The sequence below is a fragment of the Carcharodon carcharias genome, chromosome 23, assembly GCF_017639515.1.
Source record: "Carcharodon carcharias isolate sCarCar2 chromosome 23, sCarCar2.pri, whole genome shotgun sequence".
Classification (NCBI taxonomy): Eukaryota; Metazoa; Chordata; class Chondrichthyes; order Lamniformes; family Lamnidae; genus Carcharodon; species Carcharodon carcharias.
In genome coordinates this window covers 11,393,099-11,418,011 of record NC_054489.1, presented here as the reverse complement: position 1 = coordinate 11,418,011, position 24,913 = coordinate 11,393,099, and the positions used below count along the sequence as shown (strand labels likewise).

General features: G+C 42.9%; 1 protein-coding gene across 4 annotated transcripts in view; it reads left to right on the top strand.

Moving 5' to 3' along the window:
* The window catches only part of LOC121294038 (F-box/LRR-repeat protein 20), a 127,980-nt gene that overhangs the window by 94,063 nt on the left and 9,004 nt on the right, over positions 1 to 24,913 (top strand). For all 4 annotated transcript variants that reach the window (XM_041217547.1, XM_041217546.1, XM_041217545.1 and 1 more), the window contains 8 exons: positions 668 to 763; positions 4,298 to 4,424; positions 8,651 to 8,725; positions 11,856 to 11,986; positions 12,715 to 12,775; positions 13,282 to 13,326; positions 19,478 to 19,534; positions 21,370 to 21,582. In XM_041217547.1, coding sequence (XP_041073481.1) covers positions 668 to 763; positions 4,298 to 4,424; positions 8,651 to 8,725; positions 11,856 to 11,986; positions 12,715 to 12,775; positions 13,282 to 13,326; positions 19,478 to 19,534; positions 21,370 to 21,582 — 805 coding nt within the window. The remainder of the gene's footprint in view (positions 1 to 667; positions 764 to 4,297; positions 4,425 to 8,650; positions 8,726 to 11,855; positions 11,987 to 12,714; positions 12,776 to 13,281; positions 13,327 to 19,477; positions 19,535 to 21,369; positions 21,583 to 24,913) is intronic.

The following is a 24,913-nucleotide window of genomic DNA, read 5'->3' as shown; positions in this document are numbered from 1 at the left end:
CCAAGTACTTAGTCAGCTTGTCCTGATTGCCCGATTCTACTAATTTCTCACAACTGATGAGGGACTGACAGGTCTGTAGCTACCCGATTTTCTCTTTCCTACCCTTCTTAGATAATGGAGAGGCATTTGTAATTTTCCAGTCCAATTATTCAGCCAGGTGCTGTGGCTAAGATAAATTGGTGTGCACAGTAGAAATTGCATAATGTGCTAAAGCACCTCGATTAATTGTAATTACGGTTGCTGAAGTTAATTTTGTTCCTTTTCAATGTCAGGTTGCACATCCCATCTAACCCTGGTTCCCAACTCTCATCACTCTTCAAACAATAGTGCAGGAAATTAAAATGCTGAATGATCATTTCATTTTTCCCAATGACTTTACTCTTTAGATGGAGTGCAATTAACTTATCTCAGCAAGTGAGGTTTTCATGAAAGCAAACCTTGCCGTTAAGCAAAACACTGGTTGTGAGGGTTTCACCTGCCTGCTGTTGCCATTATTGAAGAGATGAGACAATGCTGGAACTATTCAGTAGGTCAGGTAGCAACTATGGAGAGAACAAAGGAGGGTGGATCCTCATCAAAGTCATTGGAGAATTGCTCTCAAATAATAAAATTTGGAGGTGGAATGGGGACTGGCTTCTTGATAACTTGGGTTGTACTTGTTTTACAGAACCTGTACTAGTCTAAGTAAATTCTGCTCCAAGCTAAGAAGTCTAGACCTAGCTTCATGCACATCTATCACAAACCTTTCTTTGAAAGCTCTGAGGTGAGTTCCAGTAATGCACAACTTCAGTCTGATTCATTTCGTGTTTATTTAACTTACTTTGTGTGGCTTGTAAGTGCTTGGTTTTTCTGTGTCTATAACTCTCAATTCGTGCCTGTAATAGGTAATGAATTTTGGTAAATTGCTGAATTAACAAATTTAGAGATCCAGCTATTTTAAATGCATAATCATAATTCTAAAAAAAATTTGGATCATGATAAGGACCAGTATGTAATGGCTGAAGTATCTTCTAAGAGGGGCATATTTTCATGACATCCAATCAGCAACAGAGAAATTATGTCTTGGATTTTACACTGCCCCGCTGGCAGGTTTGAAGGTGAGTGAGGCACATAAAGTCCAGTGAGTGGCCTCCCCGCTACCATGCATGTCTGCCCCCGACCTGCCTGAAATTTTATGGGGGCAGGGGAGGTGTCTGGCGGCCTATTGAGGCAGTTAATTAATGGCCACTTTAGGGCAAACCTATCGCCACTGGTATTTAACCCACAGCGGGTGGAGGTCCTTGCCATGTGGGAAACCTGACAGTTTTAGCTTAACCTATTGGATGTAACCCCGCCAAAGGTTAACTTTCCCCCTCCCCCCCCCCCCCACCCCGTTGACCTGCTCTTTGATACCCAGGCTCCTCGGTGTGGTGGGAATGCTTACAAAATGGAGGATAGAAAAGAAGACTGAGGCAACAAAATTCTTATTAACTTGGTGACTTTTCAAATTTGGAGCCAACATTTTTAAGAATTGGAACACTCAGCTATTAACCAGAGTACATGAGCTCAAATCCCACCTTTCAGTTTGACAATTCAGTTTGGAGTGACCCTGAAGCTTTTGGTTTACAATTTTTATCAAAAAACAAATGTTTCACTAACATCCACTGAGGAGGGACACCTACCATTCTTGTCATGCGATTCCAGCCACACACCAATGTGGTTGACCCTTGACTGCACTCTGAAGTGGCCTAGCAAGCTACTCAGTTGTATCAAACCACTACATAGAATGGCAATTCAAGATGAAGGCGGCCCATTACCAGCTTTATAGCAATGAGGAATGGGCAATAAACGCTGGCCTTGCTGGCCATGCCTGCTTCCTGAGATTGAATTAAACCTAGGAAATGTGTTATAAGTGTGTAATGTAATTGGGTGCAAGTTTAGAATTTGTACCATAAACTGTAAACCACCTGGAACGTGTCTATATTAGTGACAACTAAACTCTCAGATTAGATTAATCACAGTCTTGAGCACTTTTTAATCTTGTGCATTGGTTTAATTTATTTGCAATGAAATTGCAGCTTCCATAATTGGAAGGTTCCAATTTCTGAATATCATGATTTTCCCTGGAGAGCCTTTTCCTTTTTAATATCTTTCATATCCTAAGGGAGTCATTTGCAGTAGATTAGCAAGGCAAGTGTGTACCTCTATCAGTATGGCTGTAAGAGGAAGTTTGTTTTTAAAGCACTACAGCCACAATAAGAATGGTATATTTACATGTCTGAGCCACAAGGGAAATTAAAGTTGCACTTCTCTCTCTCTTGTAATGTATTAACAGATCTTCGATGACATTGCTCAGTGAGTTGCATGTGCATGAGGGTGGGGTGCGTAGACTGCAGAAAAGATTTGAAAGGAAGTTTGAGAGTGATTACTCAAACAGTCAAGTGGCTGCAATTTCCCAGACCCAATCAACAACAATAACGTATTTGTATAGCGCTTTAATGTAATTAAACATTCCAAGGCGCTTCATAGGAGCAACATAAAACAAAAATATGACACTGAGCCAAATGAGATATTAGGTTAGATGACCAACAACTTAATCGAAGAGTTGGGTTTGAAGGAGTGTCTTAAAGGAGGGAGATGAGGCAGAGAGGTGTAAGGAGCGAATTCTAGAGCTTAAGGCCTAGGCAACTGAAAGCAAGGCCATCAATGGTGGAGCGATTAAAATTGGGGATGCCAGAATTAGATGAGTGTAGATATATGAGGGGGTTGTGAGACTGGAGGAGATTATGGAGATAGTGAGGGCAAGACCAGGGAGGGATTTGCAAACAGGGAGAAGAATTTTAAAATCAAGATGTTTTTGACAGAGACCCAACCTAGGTCATTGAGCACAGAGGTGGGAGGTGAATGGGACTTGGGCGCTAGTTAAGAGAAGGGCAGCAGACATTTGGACGTCCTTGAGTTCATAGAGGGGAGAAATGGGAGACTGGCTGGGGGTGCATAGGAATAGTCACGTCTAGAGATAACAAAGGCATGAATGAGGATTTCACAGCAGGTGAACTGAGATGGTGGTGATATCAGCTGATATTACTGAGATGGAAATAGGCGGTCTTAGTGATGCCATGTGGCTGGAATTCATCTTGGAGTCAAATGTGACACCAAGGTTGCAAACAGACTGGTTTAGTCTCAGAATGTTGTCAGGGAACTGGATGGGGTCAGTAGTTAGGGAGCAGAGTTTTGAATGTGGACTGAATACAATGTATTTGGTCTTTCCAATATTTAATGAGAAGAAATTCCTGTTCACCCAGAATTGGCTGTCAGATAAGCAGTCTGATAATCTAGCAACAATGGAGGAGATGAGAGAGGTATTGTGAGCTGGATAAAAGCAAAAAAACTGCGGATGCTGGAAATCCAAAACAAAAATAAAAATACCTGGAAAAACTCAGCAGGTCTGACAGCACCTGCGGAGAGGAACACGGTTAGCGTTTCGAGTCCGTTTGACTCTTCAACAGAAGTGTGACTCTCTTCAACAGAAGTTCTGTTGAAGAGTCATACGGACTCGAAACGCTAACCCTGTTCCTCTCTGCAGGTGCTGTCAGACCTGCTGAGTTTTTCCAGGTATTTTTATTTTGTATTGTGAGCCAGAACTGGGTGTCATCAGTGTACGTGTGAAAACTAACGCTCTGGAATGTTTTTGTACAATGGCTAGCTCTCAAATAATAGACAAAATAAAATAAACACTCGTTGTATCTTCTAAGTACCATGCCATTGTTAAGTAATCACATGGCACAGTATCATTGCTTGCCAAATTATCTCTGATTTCTGATAGTGGGGCAAGAATGAACACATAAATGTTGGTAATTTTGAATAATATATGCACTGTAATGTGTAAACGTGATGCATGTTGAGGTTGACTTAAACCATTTGAATTTGGTCCTCATGACTTTTAATGCTGTCAGCATCTTGTGGTCCAACCTCATAATACATTGCAAACTCTTATCCTATAGTTAGCTGATTTTAAATGACAATGTTTTGCTTTTTGTCATTTTTAGCATGATAAAGAGAGTAATGTTTTTCACTCCACTGATGTCATTATCTCATTGGGGTTTATTCAGTGATCCTGCATTTCGTGCTTTGATTAGAGAATTGGCAGTGCAGCATTGTAGTCCTTCACCAACATGTTCTCCTAGTGAATAAGGCTTTCTTGCTGCAAGCTCGGGATCAGTGAACCTATGCTTTATATCGTTTAAAATTCCAAATGCAATTTTTCACCATTGTTGCATGTCTACAATTATTCATGAAGAGTTGTGTTTGTTTACAGTGAGGGGTGTCCACTCCTAGAACAGCTGAATATATCCTGGTGTGATCAGGTGACGAAGGATGGGATACAGGCACTGGTGAGAGGCTGCGGTGGATTGAAGGCTCTGTTTCTTAAAGGATGCACGCAGGTCTGTGTAATGATCCATCATATAAATGGATTATGTTGTGTGGTTGCCAGAACAACACTGATGTTTTAAAAAAAAAAGCAAAATACTGTAAATGCTGTAATAAAAACAGAAAATGCTGGAAAAACTCAGTGGGTCTGGCAGCATCTGTGGAGAGAGAAACAGAGTTAAAGTTTCAAGTCTGTATGACCCTTCTTCTGAGCTAAAGAGATCTCTAGCCACTGAATATTTACAATATTAAAAAGATTTTTTTTTAAATGTTAAAGTCTGATTGGCATCTTAAAATGCAAAATTCTCTTTAGCTTATTTTCTGTTGGTCTTGTGTTTATTATGATTTATAGCAAATTGATTCCAACAATGATTGAACTGGAATGTTACAGAAGTAATTCAATAATTATTGTCTTGGAATTACAAAGCTGCACACAGGCATTTCAGTATTTATATTAACTTGCAATCTTCAACTTTACAATTCTCGCCCTTTAGGCATGACCTTAAAATGAAAACAAGGCCACTAATGATGCCAGGAAGCATTTATTCACACAAGGGAAGTGGAAAACCTAGAGCTCCCTCCCCCAAAAAGCTGTTGAGGCTGGGGTTTCAATTGAAATTTTCAAACCTGAAATTGATAGATTTTTGCTAGGTCAAGGTATTAAGATATATGAAATCAAGGTGGGTTAAATGCTGTTAAGATACAGATCAGCCATGGTCGAGTTAAATGACTAGGCCTGAAGGGCTGAGTGGCCTGCTCTTGTTCCTGTTTCTTTTCAAGTTTGTGATTTATGACAAAATGTGTGGCCATCTATTACCCATTGGTGTCACTTGCTGAAGCCTGCTTCCCTCGATTAGATTCCAATGATGAAAAGATGTTTTTTTTTGGAATTTATCCAGAGTTAGGCTTGAATTTTTACTCAGTTGGAATGACTTGGAAGCCCTTTAAAAATAGTCGCAGGACCCAATTCTGGGATTCCCGATCCCATTCCCAGGGTTTCCAATTGACTTGGGTCAAAAGCCGACACCCTGCACTCCCAACCTGGGATGGGAATGCCCTAGTCCTCTGCAATTTTCATGGAGTTGGGTCAAGTTTGCAATGAGTCGTGGCTCACAGCACCTCAGAGGTGTAGTGAACATTGTCTGTATGAGGGGACCTTTTAAAAGGTTAAGTTCAAAAGGTCCTCTTCATGCCTCCCCCCCCAATGCCAAGATATGCCCCCACCCACTCCCAATGGCACCTTATCTCCCCCCCCACCCCCCGCAATCCCCATGCCAAGTTATGGCACTTCCAAACCCATTTCATCCACCATACCCCATAAACTGTAAAGAAGCAAGCTTGGCTGAGAGCTCAGAAATCCATTAGGCTGTTGAAATGCCGGAGCCCCAGAGAAAACATTGCTTGTTTGACAGATCTGGCTCTTTGATCTCTGCTGTTAATTTCACAATGGTTTGTTTACACAAAGTTGAGAGGTTTCAAGTGCTTGTGGTTTCAGCTGTTGAAACTTTAAAGAGACTGGATAATTGATATTCTTATTGGCCTGTAGTAAAAAGTTTTTTTTAAGAAAGTGGAAAGTTATCAATGAATGTTTTTAAAGCATTTTAACACATTCTACTCACTATTGGATTCATTGCTTCTAAAGAGTGTATAGTAGGTGAGTGGACATGGAAGTGCTATAGCTTGGCATTGGAAATCATGAGAGGCCATAGTAGATTGGGGCGCATACCCTGGCAAGAGGGGCATGAGGGGCCATATGGGTTGTTTGAGGGGCATAGCTTGGCATGAGGGGCCATGGGGGTTGGTGAGTGCCGTAGGGGATGGGTGGAGGGCATGACGTGGCATGGTTGGGGCATGGGGAGTGTGTGGGGCATGAGGGCTGGAGGGCCTTTTTGTTTTTACTTTAACTGAGGCACTGAGGTGGGCCTTTTGAACAGCCCAGGAGCCAGCCCCAATGGCTGCCTCTGACTTTTTCCCTGGGTTGTCTGATCCAACCCTAGTCCGCCCCCACAACCTCCACAGTAAAATCCTGCCTTTGCGGGCACTTTCTCCTGAGGTGGGTAGGCCGAGCCAGGAAGTTTCCCAACTCTCGCTACCAGCCTTGAGGATGAAAATCCAGGCTTTAGGCTTCATTTTCAAAATTTTGAAAGAGTTTGGGAGGGTAGAGAAGTTTTTCTGCTTGAGTGAGATCAGACTTACAAATATAAGGTAATTGCTAATAAATCCAACAGGGAATTCAGAAGAAGCTTCTTTACCCAGAGACTGGTTAGAATATGGAACTTAATGCCACAAGAGCTAGTTGAGGTGAGTAGCATAGTTGGATTCAAATGGATGCTAGATAAGCAGATGAGAGAGAACAGAGTAGAATACATTGATGGGGTTAGGTGAAGATGGGTGGAAGGAAGCTGAAGTGGAGCATGAACACCACATGGCCCTGTTGGGCTGGGTGGTCTAGGTAGCCCCCCAAACAATCTCTGTGGGCCCTCATGCCCTCCAATGCCAAACCTTACCACTTCCATTACTATTTTGTAATTTCCAGTATGACAATAGTACTTGTGTGAAGCAAAATTGCTTTGCACTGAAGTTGCAGTGAAAATGTAAATGAAGCCTTAATCTAGAATCAGTGCCAACCTGCTACCAGAGTATAGTGAAGTGTGCCATCCTCAAGCAAAGAACCTGTTCAGTTCATAATTAGTTCAGGTTTATGCTTGGTCTACACTATGAAAGTTTAGTGTGGTGCATAGCTGAAAATGCTTTGGGCCAAAACTTCCAAGGAGTGGCAATCAGATTGCCACTTGTCTCCTACTGTTTTTACGCAGAGCCTGAGCTCCATGTTTCTTGCCTGGACTTCGGAACTGTGCCTCGACAGAAACCAGTATTGTACCGAACAGTACCTGTTCTCTGAGTCCTTCTTTGTAGGGCAGAATCGTGGGAGAAAGCCAAGTTCTCCCCCCCACCCCTCCCCCACACACTTTTTACAGCACTAGTTGCTGTATTTTGGCAAGCCTTCATTCCTAACACTGAAAAGCAGCTGAAAATTTAAATAGCTTTTCAGTGTGTTAGTGAATTTGTGTGAGGTAGGTGGCAGGGTGGGTAGGGTGCCAGCTGAGCAGAGTGGTCAAGTCAGATCAGGATGGTAGAGTCAGAAAGTCAGTGCATTGCAGGGTGGAGGTGTGGGTTGTAAAGTTGCCCAGGATTAGACCTGGTTTCTTTCAGTCTAACCTTCCCGGGTAACTATTCTGGTAAGTGAGTCGGAACCTTCCAAAGGCACTGACTCTACCTCAGAGTTGGAGACTTTTTCAGAGGGTTCTGGATGCAGTGGAATTGTCCATCGGAAGCTGAAGCTTCCTGGTCGAATCCCACGGAGTCCTTGTGTTGAGCCTTCCAAGGGGACCCCCAGCACATCTTCCAGGGCACCTACGAGGCATGACCATGTGGAGACCGGAAGATCTGGGCCTTTGTTATGACCCCTTGGAGACCGATAACTTTTAGAAAAGAGATTTGAATTCTCACTGAGTGACTTAAAGGAATCGCAATTCAAGTTGTAAGACTTTTACTGGAACAAATGAACCAAAATCAACTTTGACTAAACATTATTTAGTGGGCAGCCAATACTCTAAATGAAGAAAATGTTTCCTTAATATGGCTGATAACCCCCATTCCACATTTGTGCATAATGCATTCTCCGCAGAATTATAGTCATTACAGGAACCAGTTCAGTGTTACACATAGCTTCCGTCTCAACACCGCCGCGCCCCCCCCCCCCCCCCCCCCCCCCCCCCCCCCCCCACCACCACCACCACCAACACTGCCCCCATCTTGTCCTGACCCACCACCACCCTCCATCTTGTCCTGATCTCCCTCCCCACCCCCCACCTGTGTTTTCACTTATGGAATACATTTTTGAGACACTTCAAAGATTGGACCTTTGCATGGGATTACTTTTTAACTGGCTAGTCAGTATGAAGTGTTACGAGGCACTTGGGTTCCTCAAACTCAAAAGTGTAGTGATGCAATGATTAATGATGTCCCAGTTTTCAAAAGTGGCGTAACATGGCTAGCACAATTGAGATTTCTTTAGTACCTTGCTTACTTTCTCCTGAGGCTTGGATATCACAATGACTAAATTAGCATATTTTTTTGTAATTGAATTGTAGTTGACAGAGGTTCTCTTTTAGTCAACAATGGCTGATTTGTTAGATGACTATTTTGTTGTACCTGTTTGTTTTATATATATATATAGCTAGAAGATGAAGCTCTGAAATACATTGGTGCTCACTGTCCTGAGCTAGTCACACTGAACCTACAGACTTGCTCCGTAAGTACATCGGAAGACATGAAACAACTCTTTAAAACATTTGCAAGAAAATAATTCTAGGCATCATTAAACTTCTGTGCTTTCTAGGAGAGCAAAATGTATCTTGTGAAAGTCTCTCATAAAAAATGTTACTTTCGCTTAAAATTGTTGCATTGTATCAATTATTGGTCAGATTTGTGTGCAGCTCACAGCCAATTTTCCAACTTGAGTTGTTTTATAATTCTTTTTGGAATGTTTATACCCATACTTTGAATATTTTAATGTGCAATTTGGACCTGTTTAACCTTTTAATAACTCATTCGGTGGGATGAGATGTGGGTGACTGTCCTTGATGTCAAGGCACGATGTGGCATGAAGGAGCCCTAGCAAAACTAGTGTCATGGGGAATCGAAGTTGGGGTGTCGGGAAAATTCTCCACTGGTTCGAGTCATACCCAATGCAAGCAAGATGGGTGTGGTTGTTGGAGGTCAATCACCTCAGTCCCAGGACATCGCTACAGGAGTACCTGAACAGGAGTGTCCTCAGCCCAGTGATCTTCAGCTGCTTCATCAATGACCTTTCCTCCTTCATAAGCAGTGGGGATGTTTGCTGATAATTGCACCGTTCAGCACCATTCACGATTTCTCAAGCACTGAATCTGACCATGTCCATATGCAGCAAGACCTGGACAACATTCAGGCTTGGCTGATAAGTGGCAAATAACATTCGTGCTACATGAGTAGCAGGCAATGACCATCTCCAACAAGAGAGTATCTAACCATCTTCCTTTGACACTCAATGGCGTTATCATTACTGAATCCCCCAGCATCAACATCTGGGGGCTACCATTGACCAGAAGCTGAACTGGACCAGCATGTGGCTACAAGAACAGGTCAGAGGCTGGGAATTCTGCAGTATGAAACTCACCTCCTGACTCTCCAAAGCCTGTCCACCATCTACAAGGCATAAGTCAGGAGTGTGATGGAATGCTCTCCCCTTGCCCGATGAGCGCAGCTCCAACAAAACTAAATAAGTTCAACACTACTCAGGATAAAGCAGTCTTTCTTGATTTGCACCCCATCCACACCTTAAAAACTCACTCACTCCACTACTGATGTAGAGTGGCAGCAGTGTGTATCATTTACAAGATGCACTGCAGCAACTCACCGTGGCTCCTTCAACATCACCTTCCGAACCCGCAACCTCTACCAGCTAGAAGAACCAGGACAGCAGAAGCATGGGAACACAACCACCTGCAAGTTCCCCTCAAAGCCACTTGCCATCCTGACTTGGAACTATATTGCAATTCCTACATAATCCTGGAACTCCTTCCCTAACAGCACTGTGGTTGTACCTACACCACATGGACTGCAGCAGTTCAAGAAGGCAGCTCACCACCACCTTAAGGGCAATTAGGGCTGGGCAACAAATGCTAGTCTTTCCAGTGACACCCACATCCCATGAACGAATAAATAAATAAAGCTGGGTCTCCGAATCTTAGTCAGCTATTCTTATAATTTTCCTTCACATTTTCTCCACCGCCTTACTTTTCTTGGAAAAGATTTGCTGCCTCACTAGGGTGGGGTTCTAGAGCTGATACCCTTGACTCTTTGCCCAAGTGCCAGAGCCTGTCTAGAGCTGCGAAGGGCATCCTAGCTGATCAGATCCTATCTTTCGCCAGCATTGACATGCAGAGAGATCCAGCAGGGATTGCTGCATGGTGATGACTCTCCCTCATTCCCATTCACCTAATTACAGTGCTGCAAACAATTGTGCCTCTCCAGCTGCTGTCTGTTAACTCGGCACAGTCCAGGCTTGGAACCTGGGAGTTTTTTGGCCTGTGTAGCTCTGAGACATCAGGAACCTGAAAAGCTCTGTTTAAGCTAGTCTTTTAATATGTTTTCAATTTTATTCCACCATTACCAATTAAATCAGATATTCTTGATATGTGAGTACTTACCTTTCATAAAAGATCATAGAGTGCTGACAGCTTTTTGTAATATTGCTCCTAATTGTAAATGGTGCAGTCAGTGAACTTTGCAGACACTGCAATGAAATAACTACCATGAAACATGGTGGTGGAAGTGTTTTAATCCCACTTTAATTTTAATAAGTGCCATTTACTCAGACCACTTTGCAGAGCTGTGATTCTCTTCTCTTATTTGCTCCTTACCTGATGTATTAAAAAAAAATGCATCTCCCTCTTTTCCTTTTCTAAACCACCAGTCACTGATAGGATTTCACCATGGTGAAATCCTATGTTCCTTCGTCCACTCTGGCTAATTTACAAGTGGAGTTTCTTGTACTTGCTCTGTGAATTTTGGGGAAATTAGCCTTTACAGCACTTCCTCATAGGCAGAGCGCATAAGTTGAATCATTTGAGAACCATTTCCTCTTTCATTTAGAATCTCCAATGTTGCCTTAAATTTCTCAATTATTCTGCGAGACCCATCTTAATCTTTTTTTTATAGTTGATATAAATGTATAATTGCAGTTTATTGTGCAGGCAGTCCTCCAGCTGGGTGTAATTTGTGTCTTTGAACTTGTTTTTGTGGAAATGTCATAATGTTTTGGTCCTCATTACTGGGAGGAAGATCAGAACTATTAGAAGTAGAAAAATGCTATTTGACCTAACAAGTCTGCCTATGTTTCATTTCAACACCCAACCACTTCCCTTCTCCCTCCTTGATACTTTCCATCTGCAGAAATACAATTGCCCTCACCACTAAAATCACTAGTGTTTTAACCCTTCAAAATGTAGTTCTGAGGCTAGGGGAATTTGCATTCTATTTAATGTTTCTATCTAATGTTTCACCATCAGCTTGATTTTTCTTTGCTCCTCTTAGCTGCTCCTTTTTTCTCTCCCCTTCCAACAACATATCCTGTTTCCTGACAGGCAAGACAAGCAAAGTGACTTGCTCTCAGTAATCTGCTGATTCTGCTGTGGAACCAGCCAGCCAGAAGTTTTGAAAAATGGGCATATGTTGTACTGCTTTTATTTCCCCCTTCCCCCAGCTCTACATGGAAAGATTGGGAATCTGTCGAGCAAATCACACAAGCAAATGTACCAATCTTTGTACTTCATGACACAACGTTGTGTTACATCATCCCCTCACCTGTAAGTATTTACTGTTTTTGTGTCATTTTGCAGCAAATCACAGACGAGGGACTGATTACAATTTGCAGAGGATGTCATAAACTACAGTCACTCTGCGTCTCTGGCTGCAGTAATATCACCGATGCTATTTTGAATGCATTAGGACAAAATTGCATTCGACTTAGGTAGGCACAGTCTGTTAACTACACATAAGCAGAAGCAGCTGAGTAATGACCTTTTAGTGCTACTCCCTGATGCAATGATCTAGCTTAACCACCTGAATGTAAAATTATAATTGTTGTTCTACATTTACATCAGCCATAAGAAAGAAGTGCCCCTTTTTATGTACTTTCTCATAACGTTTTGTTTTGCTTTTTGAATGATTGTCTGTCTCAGTCCCCTATCAACAACATTCACTGGAGCGACTGGGAGTTTCTGTCAGCTGAGACCATTAGAGGTACCTGGATCCTGAAAGCTTTGCTGTGTCAGATCTATGTTTTTCAATTCACAGTGCACAGTGCTAAATTCAAACTGTATAGAACGTAAAAAGAAAAGAAACCCTGTGAATACTGGAATAAAATCATAAACTGCTGAACATACACTGCTGATCTTGTTTGCAGTAGAAAAAGAAATAACAGGTTAACGTTTAACAAAATTTCCTTCAACCAAATTGACTTGAGCTGACAACATGATAAAGAAAATAAATTGCATTTATAGTGTTTTTCACAATCACAGGACATCTCCTAAGTGCTTTTATCACCAATGAAGTACTTTTTGAAATAGAACATTCATCTCTAATGTTACCACTTGTACATGTAATGATGTAAAACCACAGACATAGACCAAAAAGGGTAAAATAGTGAGATTGTCACACAAGTTTTCCCTTTTAACAGATTTTGTTTTTATTTCTCAGGATATTAGAGATTGCTAGATGTTCACAGTTAACAGACGTGGGATTTACGACGTTAGCCCGGGTAAGTGCACAGATGTCCCAAGTGTAGCCTTGTGTGTTAAATTGATGTTTTGTATGCCTGGAGGGTAGATGGTTAGTCTCTGAAAAATATACACTTGAGCAATGTGCATTAAGTCATCAGTATCACAGAGGCTGTTTTCTTTTTTTTGATGAAGTGTTACTCAGAAAGAGCCATTGCTCAGGATGAATCTATGACTGTGCTTGGTGTGAGGTGGTCTGGCTAATACTTGCGACAAAGTGTCACCTTAGCCCAAGAGAGGTAAAACAAGGACTTCCAGTCTCGTACGTTATCTGAAGTGTCACTGAAGATCGGATTTTTCTCTCGCTTGAATTTTTGATTTGTTGAAAATGATTCAACGTTTAGGTGTAAAAAGGCCTAAAACAGGCCCTGCAGATTGTTCTGGACCCCCCCCCAAAAAAAGGCTGCTGTACAAATAAGCATACTGGGGAGCAGGGGAGTCTGCAATTTTTCTTTTTACCTTTAATACAGCCTGCTTCTATTTGCAGAATTGCCATGAACTTGAGAAGATGGACCTGGAAGAATGTGTTCAGGTGATTGAATTTTCAGCTTTTGCAAACTTTTGTTCTGTGAAATGAACAGTTATTATGATTCTTCTGATTACAACAATTTTGCTGCAGGCTAATCACTGTCCAGGAATATCATCAAGTTCTTTCTAAATGTGTTTCTAGATCTGAGCCAATGTGACCGTAAGGAGGGAGAGAGAAAACGGGACCTACAGACCTATTAGCCTGACGCCAGCAGTGGGGAAAGTGCTAGAATATATTATAAAGGATGTGATATCTGGACAGAAAGGAAGTAATGATCTGATTGGGCAGAGTCAGCCTGGATCATGAAAGGGAAATCGTTTCGACAAACCAGCTGGAGTTTTTTGAGGATGTTACTAGCGGCACACCAGTGGATGTGGTGTATTTGGATTTTCAGAAGGCTTTTGATAAGGTCCCACACAAGTTAGTAAACAAAATGGAGCATGTGGGATAGGGGGTAATGTACTGGCTTGGATTGAGGATTGGTTAATGGATGGAAAACAGAGCGTAGGAATAGATGGGTCATTCTCATATACCAGGCTGTGACTAGTGGGATACAGCAAGGATCAATACTTGGGCCCCAGCCATTCGCAATCTATATCAATGATTTGGATGTGGGGACTCAATGTAATGTTTCCAAACTTGCTGATGACACACAACTAGGTGGGAATATGTGTATTGAGGATGATGCAAAGAGGCTTCAAGTGGATTTGGACAGACTTTGAGAGTGGGCACTAACATGGCAGATGGAATATAATGTGGATAATTGAGAGGTTATCCACTTCGGTCAGAGGAACGGAGGTGCAGAGTTATTTCTTGAATGGTGAGCGATTGGGAGGTGTTGGTGTGTCCAAAGGGGACCTGGGTGTCCTTCATGAGTCCACAAAAGCTATCACGCAGGTACAGCAAGCAATTAGGAAGGCAGATGGTTATGTTGGCCCTTATTGCAAGAGATTTGAGTGCAGGAGTAAAGGTGTCTTGCTTCAACTGTGTAGAACCTTGGTTAGACTGCATCTGAGTATTGTGTACGGGGTTTTAGTCCCTTTACCTAAGGAAGCGTATACTTGCCATTGAGGGAGTACAGCAGAAGTTCACCAGGCTAATTTCTGGGATGGTGGAATTGTCCTGTGAGGAGGGATTGAGGAGACTGGGTCGTATCCTCTAGCGTTTAGGGTGAGGAGAGGTGATCTCATTGAAACTTACAAAATTCTTACAGGGCTCAAAGGGGTAGTTGCAGGAAGGATGGTGATGATGAATGAGGATGGTGAATCTTTGGAATTCTCTAGCCCAGAGGGCTGTGGAAGCTCAGTCACTGAATATGTACAAGACAGAGATCGATCGATTTTCTAGATACTAATGTCATCAAGGAATTTGGGAATAGCATGGAAAACTGGGGTTGAGGTATATGATCAGCCATGATCAGTTGAATGGCGGAACAGGCTTGAGGGGCTGAATGGACTACTCCTGTTTCTATGTTCCGTGAATGTGAATTCCCAGCCAGTGGCACTGCTAATATCAATAGCAAGTTATTTTTTCACCTGCCAGAAGAAGTTGGAATGGGCTAACGATGGCTGTATTCTTCCTCCTTGTGTTAATTCCAAGAATGGATTAATGATATTGCAGTGCTTCCCAAACATTTCCCTGATGTGACCACATTTCAATGCCTCAGACTTTGTTGTGACCCCAGAGTGAAAATTTGGGGTTGGGTGGGTTGGGGGTTTGCTGGTGGGGTGATGGGAAGATTAGAGAGTTGTTGAGCGGGATGGGAGTGGGTGATTAAAACTCTGGGTTTTTCTTTGGTGATGCTGGGGGGAGGGGGTTGGCGGGGTGTAGAAAAGGCGCACCTTTTTTTTTACAGGCTTTGGTTTTGCGGCAATCAGACCTCGGAGAACAGATGATTAAGCAGTACCTCCCATCAGGAAAAATAACGAACATTTAAAGAGGCCTTGCAGCTGCCAAAACCCAACCTGAGCTGCCTCGGATCTCTCGACCTCAAAATCTCATGTCATGACCCACAGTTTGGGAACCCTTGGAGTATATATAGCTTCCAGTTTTTAGCTTTGCCTATATTGTTCAGAGTTGTCATTGTGGAAATGAGGCAAGATGGCAGCTGGGCTTACCTCTGTTAACCAAGACTTCTGTGCCTTGGCCCAGTCACAGAGCTGCATTTATTAGTCTGATGTGCTGTCCCAATCTGAACTGGACTTTGATCACACATGATGGGTTTTCTTTTCATGCAGAGAATTGGATGCAGTTCGTTTTAATTCTTTCAACCAGGCGAGGTCATTAACTGATATTGTCCTTAAATTTGATCATTCTGCCACACAGGACAAATTTACTTTTGGAGTCAGAGCTGATTTTTAACTCCAGCAAGATCAGCATTAAATCTGTTATTATCCGGAAAGGAAAGTCACAGTCTAGTTCTTTGTTTCCCAACAGGAATCCAGCAACAATTTCATGCCAAGCTATTGCTTCCTAGTCAGGGTTCCTGGTGCCCCACTGTATTATGGCATTCTCCCATTCCAGATTATCTAGCTAGAAATTGCTCTGTGTTCAGCTTCCACCCACTAAGTAATTTATGCCAGGCTACAATGCTTAATTGATTGGAATTGGAATGCTGTAGCTGATGCTTGATTTGTCTTCAGCTGCAGAACCACAGTGGAAACCAAACAAAGTAGTAGTATCAGATGCATCAAGTATTCTCCATAAGCTGCACCACAAGCAATGTGGTCAAGATTACATCTAACTGAACAAGAGAAACCTTTTTCCTTCTTAGACAGCTACTGAAAGTGAACATCTTTAGTTTGGAAAGCAAGGTTCAGAATTGATACCCATAATTTGCAGATAGGCCTTGATCTATCAATGTTGTGAATGAGTAATAAAGTACTTCACATTGTGTATCTATAATAAAATAATTCTTGCATTTGTTTGGGACCTTATTATGTTCAAACATTTCAAAGCACTTCTTACAGTTAACTTCATGTGGGCAACCAGAGGTGGCATTCTGTTCCAGCAGGATTCCATGGAGAGATGAAGGAACAATTTATCTGTTTTGGTGGTGGTTGAGGCAGGTAGGTGGGGGTGGGTTGCGGGAATGTTGACCATGAGATGCTCAACACTAACTTGAATCACTGAAGTGCACGAGGTTTCTGGTGAACATCCAAAAGGATGGCACTCCTAACAATATCGCACCCTTTCAGTGCCGCACAGGCATGTTGGCCTATTTGAGTTCAAACCCTACCTAGAGACTATAACCACATGATGCAGAGGCAAGTTAGTTAAACTGATGGATTAGATCTAAAATTTCATGCATAATCGCAATAAAATATCCATGATCTTTGCACTTAAGGAACAATACTAAGCCCAGTACTATTTAGACAAATGGTTAATGAGGCCCAAAGAAGATTGAGCTGGCTTTCTATGCGGATGTTAAACATGTCTTCCACTGCAGACTTTCCATATTTTGGTTCCCTGATCCAAGTGGTGTTACAGACAGGGATGAGAGAGAACTGAAACTCCAATTCCCCTTCCCTTAAGGTCTGTAATCAGTTGTTTTTAAAAGGAAGGTTTGTGTGTGTTTCTTAACTCCCCTGAGTGTGTGGTCAATTTGAATAACCACCAGATAGCTCTTGTGTATTTAAATAAAGAGGATCATTTATTTACGCATTTACCCCGAAGGTCTAATGCTATGTCACTCACATGGCGCACACACTCATACACTTGAGAAAAAATAGTCAAAGAGAATAGTGTACGTTTTACAAGTCATAAACGAAAGGGTAGTTCATAATTCACGTTTTTGGCTCGTCTTAGGAAAAGCATGCATTGCAGGCCCAATGGAGGTGTTTCACTCCTGAGAGTAGCCTAGATGGATTCCGTAACCAGACTACTGTATCAAAGTTGTTGCAGGATTCCCTCAAAGAATTGGTTTTTAGCAGGTCACAAAGTTAGTTAATTGTAGTCTTCCTATCAGGAGGTCAAGTTTCCACACTGGTGGACTTGAAAAGGAGCAGGCTGGGAGACCTTAAGGTATTGCGTTCTCCAGTTTTTAAAGGCGTAGATGTTGCTGTCTGTTAAGCTGTAGTCTGTGCAGTTGTTGCTTGCAGACTGCCTGGTTCTGATTCACCCTGGTTCTTAATCTTATTAAGTTGCCTGTAGCCAATTTCAATCACATGATCAATACTCCTATTGTCCACCAAGAATTAGTTGAAGTTAGCTGCCATTGCTGCCCAATGGAGAATGAATGGGGGTTATTCACGCTCACTTTATGATGAACTGCTTTCTTTACAGCCCCCTTTAAGTTTCAAACTCTGAGACAGGGAATCTCGAAATTCATTGAGTTTTGGATAAGTCCATAAACAATAGAAGGTGTGAATTCCACAGATGGCTTTTGTCTTGGTTTGCCCATTCAAGGGGGGCACCCCAGCCATGGCCATTCAACTTTCCAGGTGTTTGAGGTAGTGTGTGCAGAAATTGCAAAAGTCAGCTGCCCCTCAGCAGCGATCTTAGCTACCTTTTAATGTCCATTTTTAAAAGAGATTGTAGTTCCAGAAAATTCTAAACTGAATGCAGTTCATGTTTAAAGTTATAAGTATGACATGCTTTTATTGGGCATGATAGTAGATATAAATGTTTAAACGCTTCTAAGCTGTGTATCTTTGCTTTTTTAACCCTTGCATCATCATTTTGTGATTCGCGATTGAAGGTACACTTTGTTTAAAAAAAAAAGCTTTGATACACTTCATGAAATATAACCTTGCAAGAATTTCACAGAAAATCAGTCTATTTTTAGTTCATTGTGCCCTTGTGATTCATGTCATATTATACAATTTAACAAATTTCTGCTTCTAATGAATAAACAACATGCTGTCCAACCCTGGATAGAACTCCTGAGGAACCTTGAGGACACTAAGGGTTGAGCAACAGATGCTGGCCTTGCCAGCGATGCCCACATCCCATGAAAGAATAAGAAAAAAAATCTATCTTTGTTTACCTGAAAAAGGTTTATTAGGTGCCATGGAATTCTAGGACCATGGTACACAACATTGACCACGTTCCAGCCTGACATTATCACTGAAGAAGGAAAACTTCCTGAAGTACCTAGTCATAGTAACCAGTAGTTAAATTGTTATATTATAGAAAAATATAAAGTCACCTTTTGGCTATTGAATGTTAGTTTATCCATGATATGCCTATTTTTGCAAGGTTGCAAAAACAGCGAGCTGGTAGATCCCTGGAAAAGTAAAGGCGGCTCAACTGAAAACTGTGGAGCGATTCAAAACTCTGTTTGTACAAATCGTAATTTAATGTTTTCCTCACAACATATTTGTGTGGTGACAGAGCTGCTACTGAAAATGCAGCTTGTGTCGTGTGCAACTTGTAACAAAGTAGGATATTCTTTCCCCAACAGCATCCCATTTTCTCCCTTTTTCTGAAGACAGTGACTGTTTGCAAGGTTAGGGCTTCATATATGTTACTTGCCCAAGTAACTATTCTTTGGATAGGGACCTGAACTGTGGTACAGTGTAGAGTAACACAGCTAGGCCATTTTGCAGAGCAGCCCTAACAACATGCTAAGTGGAACAGAGTAAGAACAGACGTGGCAGCTCGAAACTGGGTCTCCATAGGACTCTGTGGGCCAGATCAGTGGATAATAACTTGGAGCACGAACCCATTCAGGAGTACCATTGTGTAGTAGTTAAGCTATTCAACTGGTAATGCTGAAAGCGTATGCTCAGTCATGGTGGTTGAAAATGTTAATTCAGTTTAAATAAAATAAATCTGCAAATACAAAGCTGGTACCCGTAAGAGTGACCACAAAGTTTCCATGGTTGTTGGAAAAACCCAACTGGTTCAGTACTGTGCTTTAAGGAAGAAAACTTGACACCCTTGCTGGCTCTGGCCTAAATATAACTTTGGTTCCACATGACTTCGTTCTCCTCTGAAAGTGCCCCACTGCAACCAGTGAATTGAACAATTATCGAAACATTTAAGAATTGCTCTATCCCTTACCAAAAAGGCACTGTTTCTTCTCCATCCAAAAATTGGCAATGTAGCTATTGAAATTGCTAACCCTGTCTAAGAGCAGATGTTTTGAAGTAGTGTATTTCAATATCCTACGTTCACTCATTCAGTTTACTTTTGTTTTTCTCCCTGACAGATTACAGACAATGCTTTAATTCAGCTTTCCATCTACTGCCCACGGCTTCAAGTATTGGTGAGTAGAAACGCCGATAGGAATAGGAGCAGGTCATTCAGCTTCTTGAGCATGTTCCACCATTCATTTGGAATGTGCTGATCTGAATCGTAATTCCATTTACTCACTGTGGTTTCATAACCCTTAATTCCCTTACCCTTACCTCTATCAGACTCCATTGTGACACTTCCAGTTGATCCCCAGCCTCAACAGGCTCAGTTCTAGATTGCCGCTATCATGTTTGTGAAGAAGTGTTTCCTTATGTCACCCCTGAACTGCCCAGCTCTAATTTTATATACCATTGCTTGGGCTCCCCACCACAGGAATTAAGATAAATGGTTTTCTGTCTATCAACTCCTTTAATCATCTTAAGAGGTTTGAATATGTTTATCAGCAAAGATCTCTGAACTTCTGCCTTCCTTGTGCTAACACAGCACTGAACCCAATTTTCACCATAATGAGGCGCTTTACATAAGGCGCTCTTGTGTAATTATGGTATTTCGATGTGCTCTCAAAACTTTAACTTGCACATAATTGAAAACAAATCTCTTTTTTTCCAATTTGCAAATCACTGTGATAGTTTTCATGCCAAGTCTTAGCTCTATTTTATTTTATCCCTTTGCCTTTTCCCTTTCTTCCCCTCTCTCCTCCCTATCCCCTCCCATGTCAAGACTTGGGGGCTACTAAATCTGTTTGGAACAGAATAATGGCAAGTTTCTTGCTGCTTGTCCTGCAAAGACCACTTTGACCATTGGGGCATTGGCTTGCAGTGATAACTTGAGCCAAATAGCAGGACTGGTCTTTAAATTTCCATCAGTGCTTTAAGCTGGCAGGACAATCAGCAGTAGCACCTTGAGTACTGTGTACTTGTGTGGTTCAACTGTTGGATTATCAAATCTGCTGTTTATGATCGATTTAGTTTAAATCTACTATTAGCAGACCCGTCATGTCTTAACTCTGTCTAACTCTGCCCCAAAGAAGTCCTGCTTACACCATATAAAAGAAAAGGAGTTGACAGTGTCAGACGCACAAGTTCTATAATAAAAATTTAACATTAGATTTATGTGTCTGAATTTTTTTTACTGCCACTCTAACTCTGGTTGCATTTCATTAACGGCTCTGTTTTTTTTATTTCTGCCAGTGAGAATTACGGCTTGCTGGTGTTCTTGTGCTAGCTTTTCCTAATTAGGTGCATTTATTCTACTGCAGTTTCTACTGTAAAGGGTTTCAATTTTCTATGCTACTGACTTAGGATTTGTCCTCTGCTTGATGTTGTTTTCCCTTTTCTCCCCCTTTCCCAACAACTGCTGGGAGGCAAAGGTTTCTGAAATATTTGGAGTGTGACTAAGCACCCTTTGCAGGAAACCTCCATTTGGTAGAAAAACAAATAAAGCAGAAATTGAAACATTTTAAGTAGGAATTTCGGGTAATAGCACCTGAACTTAACAGATTTTAACGCAAGCACTATTTTTACACTTGAGGAATTTGTGCTTTGGAACTGAATTTTAAAGTGATTTCAAGTCCTACATTTTAGATTTTCCCTTTGCCTCCCCCAGTCCCATCTGGCTCTGCACTTAGGTGCATCCTCCTCTTCTCTTTGCCACTCAACTCTATTTTCTGAAGCACCCTCGCTAGTCCCTTCTGCCTCTCCAGTTCCCTTCCCGCCTTGGGGAATTCTTCTTGAAACTTGTTTTAACCAAGCTTTCAGTCACCCTACCTTGTCCTCCCCTTCCTGGCATGGAACCGGTTTTATCTTCTCATTTATCTCTATTTTATAAAGTGCTTGGGTCAGTTTTGATGTCGAGTGCACTGCGCAAATTAAGTTAATGTTTCTAACGCATTTCCCCCTATTGCAGAGTTTATCGCACTGTGAACTGATCACTGATGACGGAATTCGACATCTTGGGAATGGGGCCTGTGCTCATGATAGATTGGAAGTGATTGAGTTAGATAACTGTCCGCTGATCACTGACGCATCACTCGAACATCTAAAGAACTGTCACAGTCTGGAGAGGATAGAGCTGTATGACTGTCAGCAGATAACACGTGCTGGGATCAAGAGACTTCGGGTAAGCGTGTTGTTCTCTTCTGTATGTTTGAGCCATATTTGTTTCATTTATTAGATTGTAACTACTACCTAGTTATTTGTCCTCAACTCCACACCTTATATTTAAAGGATTTTATTGTATCCTAGTGAGCCTTGTTTGGTGTTTCTCATGCAAATCAGAGGATTGAATTTCGTAAGGACAGTAATGCTTTACTGTGGATGTGTCATCCAGAGTCTAATTCTTTTCAAGGGTTGATTTCTGTTCAGGCTGGAGATCAGACCTCTAGTTTTATTACAAAAACAGAATTACCTGGAAAAATGCAGCAGGTCTGGCAGCATCGGCGGAGAAGAAAAGAGTTGACGTTTCGAGTCCTCATGACCCTTCAGCAGAACTGGGTGAATCCAAGGAGAGGGGTGAAATATAAGCTGGTTTAAGGCTTGGGGGGGGGGGGGGGGGGGGGGGTTGTAGGGACAAGCAAGCAGTGTTAGGAGCAGATAATCAAAAAATGTCACAGAAGAACACAGAGGTGTTGAAGTTGGTGATATTATCTAAACGAATGTGCTAATTAAGAATGGATGGTAGGGCACTCAAGGTATAGCTCTAGTTGGGGTGGGGGGGCATAAAAGATTTAAAAATAATGGAAATAGGTGGGAAAAGAAAAATCTATATAAATTATTGAAAAACCAAAAGGAAGGGGGAAGAAACAGAAAGGGGGTGGGGATGGAGGAGGGAGGTCAAGATCTAAAGTTGTTGAATTCAATATTCAGTCCGGAAGGCTGTAAAGTGCCTAGTCGGCAGATGAGGTGCTGTTCCTCCACTTTGCGTTGGGCTTCACTGGAACAATGCAGCAGGCCAAGGACAGACATGTGGGCAAGAGAGCAGGGTGGAGTGTTAAAATGGCAAGCGACGGGGAGGTTTGGGTCATTCTTGCGGACAGACCGCAGGTGTTCTGCAAAGCGGTTGCCCAGTTTACGTTTGGTCTCTCCAATGTAGAGGAGACTGCATTGGGAGCAACGACTGCAGTAGACTAAGTTGGGGGAAATGCAAGTGAAATGCTGCTTCACTTGAAAGTGTTTGGGCCCTTGGATGGTGAGGAGAGAGGAAGTGAAGGGGCAGGTGTTGCATCTTTTGCGTGGGCATGGGGAGGTGCCATAGGTGGGGGTTGAGGAGTAGGGGGTGATGGAGGAGTGGACCAGGGTGTCCCGGAGGGAACGATCCCTACGGAATGCCGCCGGTAGGGGGGGTGAAGGGAAGATGTGTTTGGTGGTGGCATCATGCTGGAGTGGCGGAAATGGCGGAGGATGATCCTTTGAATGCGGAGGCTGGTGGGGTGATAAGTGAGGACAAGGGGGAACCTATCATTTTTCTGGGAGGGAGGAGAAGGCGTGAGGGCGGATACACAGGAGATGTGCCGGACACGGTTGAGGGCCCTGTCAATGACCGTTGGTGCTTCCAACCTGATAGTTGCCCAACCTCAGACAGCCCGCTTCTACCCCCTACCCAAAATCCACAAACAGAACTGTCCTGGTAGACCGATCGTGTCAGCTTGCTCCTGCCCCATGGAACTCATTTCTCGTTATCTTGACCTCCTTCTCTCTCCCCTTGTCCAGTCCCTTCCCACCTACATCCGTGATTCCTCTGACACCTTACGTCACATCAACAATTTCCAGTTCCCTGGCCCCAACCGCTTCCTCTTCACCATGGACGTCCAATCCCTCTACACCTCCATTCCCCACCAGGATGGTCTGAGGGCCCTTAGCTTCTTCCTTGAACAGAGGCCCGGACAATCCCCATCCACCACTACTCTCCTCCGTCTGGCTGAACTTGTTCTCACACTGAACAATTTCTCCTTTAACTCTTCTCACCTCCTCCAAATAAAAGGTGTGGCTATGGGTACCCACATGGGCCCCAGCTATGCCTGTCTCTTTATGGGGTATGTGGAACATTCCTTGTTCCAGTCCTACTCCGGCCCCCTTCCACAACTCTTTCTCCGGTACGTCGATGATTACTTCGGTGCTACTTCATGCTCTCGTCGGGACTTGGAATAATTTATTAATTTTGCTTCCAGTCTCCACCCCTCCATCATTTTCACGTGGTCCATCTCTGATACTTCCCTTCCCTTCTTTGACCTCTCTTTCTCAATCTCTGGTGATAGACTGTCCACCAATATCCATTTCAAGCATACCGACTCCCACAGCTAGCTCGACTACAGCTCCTCACACCCCGCTTCCTGTAAGGACTCCATCCCATTCTCTCAGTTCCTTCACCTCCGTCGCATCTGTTCTGATGATGCTACCTTCAAAAACAGTTCCTCTGACATGTCCTCCTTCTTCCTTAACCGAGGTTTTCCACCCACGGTCGTTGACAGGGCCCTCAACCGTGTCCGGCCCATCTCCCGTGCATCCACCTTCACGCCTTCTCCTCCCTCCCAGAAACATGATAGGGTCCCCCTTGTCCTCACTTATCACCCCACCAGCCAACTCATTCAAAGGATCATCCTCTGCCATTTCCGCCAACTCCAGCATGATGCCACCACCAAATGCATCTTCCTTTCACCACCAGCCTCCCCCCACCCTCCCCGTCAGCATTCCGTAGGGATCGTTCCCTCCGGGACACCCTGGTCCACTCCTCCATCCCCCCCCTACTCCTCAACCCCCACACCTATGGCACCTCCCCATGCCCACGCAAAAGATGCAACACCTGCCCTTTCACTTCCTCTCTCCTCACCGTGCAAGGGCCCAAACATTCCTTTCAAGTGAAGCAGCATTTCACTTGCATTTCCCCCAACTTAGTCTACTGCATTCGTTGCTCCCAATGCAGTTTCCTCTACATTGGAGAGACCAAATGTAAACTGGGCGACCGCTTTGCAGAACACCTACGGTCTGTCCGCAAGAATGACCCAAACCTCCCTGTCGCTTGCCATTTTAACACTCCACCCTGCTCTCTTGCCCACATGTCTGTCTTTGGCTTGTTGCATTGTTCCAGTGAAGCCCAACGCAAAGTGGAGGAACAGCACCTCATCTTCCGACTAGGCACTTTACAGCCTTCCGGACTGAATATTGAATTCAACAACTTTAGATCTTGAACTCCCTCCTCCATCCCCACCCCCTTTCTGTTTCTTCCCCCTTCCTTTTGGTTTTTCAATAATTTATATAGATTTTTCTTTTCCCACCTATTTCCTTCATTTTAAAATATTTTTAAATCTTTTATGCCCCCCCACCCCCACTAGAGCTGTACCTTGAGTGCCCTACCATCCATTCTTAATTAGCACATTCGTTTAGATAATATCACTAACTTCAACACCTATGTGTTCTTTTGTTCTTTTGTCTGTGACATCTTTTGATGATCTGCT